The 1,565-nt window shown below is 46.1% G+C and overlaps 1 protein-coding gene across 1 annotated transcript; it reads right to left on the reverse strand.

Annotated features, from left to right (window-relative positions):
• Window positions 1-167: 167 nt before the first annotated feature.
• LACBIDRAFT_332371 (uncharacterized protein) lies at window positions 168-1,026 on the reverse strand (the record flags this gene model as incomplete). Its single annotated transcript, XM_001886883.1, has 4 exons — window positions 168-195; window positions 248-641; window positions 722-892; window positions 1,002-1,026. 4 exons carry the CDS (start codon window positions 1,024-1,026, stop codon window positions 168-170), a joined length of 618 nt encoding a protein of 205 aa, XP_001886918.1.
• Between the last annotated feature and the right edge of the window lie 539 nt (window positions 1,027-1,565).

Consider the following 1,565-nt stretch of genomic DNA (forward strand, 5'->3'; position numbering starts at 1 on the left):
CGGATTTATTTTGGCGCGGTGAGCATGTTATTGAAAATCTTATCATGCATCGCTTAAGGTTCATTAGCTTCATGTGCACGGTGAAAACGCCGTCATTGTNTAGGTTGTAGTACAAAATAGATTCGGAATTTATTTAAACGGGTTACATGCCAGCCAACATGAAAATCCTACGGTGTTCGTCCCTTCAGGACGTGGCTGTAGAAGACGTTGGTCAATTTACAATTGAGTTGAGCAGTGGGTGACGTACAGAGTTGCGAGCCGTTTGATGAGGGGCAAGTCTTCATCTTCAATATTGGTGACTTCCATCCCCCAGTCTGTTTTAAAAATTAGGAGATTGCCCAACCACGGCATGGCGTCGATGTTGTTGTCCATTAAAGCGTGAATGTATTCGTTCGCGGGTGAGGCTGTTGTGTCCTGAGGCTCATGTAGGATGATGTATCGAACGCCGATAGGCACGTTGTCATCAGACGTAAAATGTGAGTATACGTCATAGTCTTGTCCTTCAACCCAGTCGTTGTAATCTGTGTCGAGCGTGAGCCACGGCCGGACGTTGAAGTCGTCAAACGTCGTTCGAAGCGCTGGTGAATCGTAAATGGCGACAGGAACAATGTGGGTCACCGTACATCCCGTTCCGATTAGGCCTACATTTCGGTAGGTACATAGACGTGTACTCTGTTGGGAGTTAATTTAGCTGGTGGTTGGATTGGCTTGATTTACTTACTGGATCGGTGGACATAAAGGATCTGGCCGAAAATCGTACAATGGCATTTGTAGTTCGATTTGATGGGGACATGGTCATAGTGGTGTAGAACACTGTTAGAGGGCGGCAGTTTGAAGTATGTGTAGAATAGGAGAAGAAAGACGTCATAACGTGATGAGGTCGGGAACTGGTCTGCACTGTCGAGGAGTCCAAAAAAACATTAAATGACAACATGAGCGTTCACTTGTGATGATTTGCTTACATTAAATGACGGAGCATTCAATTGGGATAATTTGCATACGACATGAACGTTTGTTGTAGAGCATTGTGCATGTTCAACCCAATTATGAACACAAAGGAGGTTGGTCATGGCCTGTCGTCTGTCACGACAGATGTAGGTGCACCGTGCTCACGTGATAGCATTATTGCCTTGGCGGCGGATATTATTAACTGTGCTGTTGGCTTTTATGACACTGTGCTGAGGGCCAGTATCGGCTCCTCTACATTTGACGGTGGCTAAGGATCAAAGTAAGAAAATCCTGTAGTAGAAGAAACTAGAGCTTCAAATTCTTCAATGTCTTTCACGCCCCGTGTTTTGAACAGGGCAGGCCCATTGACAAAGGGCAGTGGGAGCACGACTTCAGAATTCGCGCCGGATTCTTGAAAGGTAGTGAAAGATCGTAGTGCTGGGAAGAGTGTGGGGTTGAGCCATGAGATGACATGCTCGATATTGATTGCTTTGCCATTCGCCGGTTCAAGGATCATCAAGTAAATCTCTTCAACGTTTGAAGAACACTTTGGGGGGCGTCGAAGGTCATTCCAATGTGCCTTTCCAATTATCACGCGCAATGCCTTGAGGGGATCC

The sequence above is a fragment of the Laccaria bicolor genome, genomic scaffold (genome assembly GCF_000143565.1).
Source record: "Laccaria bicolor S238N-H82 LACBIscaffold_40 genomic scaffold, whole genome shotgun sequence".
In the NCBI taxonomy this organism is placed as follows: domain Eukaryota; kingdom Fungi; phylum Basidiomycota; class Agaricomycetes; order Agaricales; family Hydnangiaceae; genus Laccaria; species Laccaria bicolor.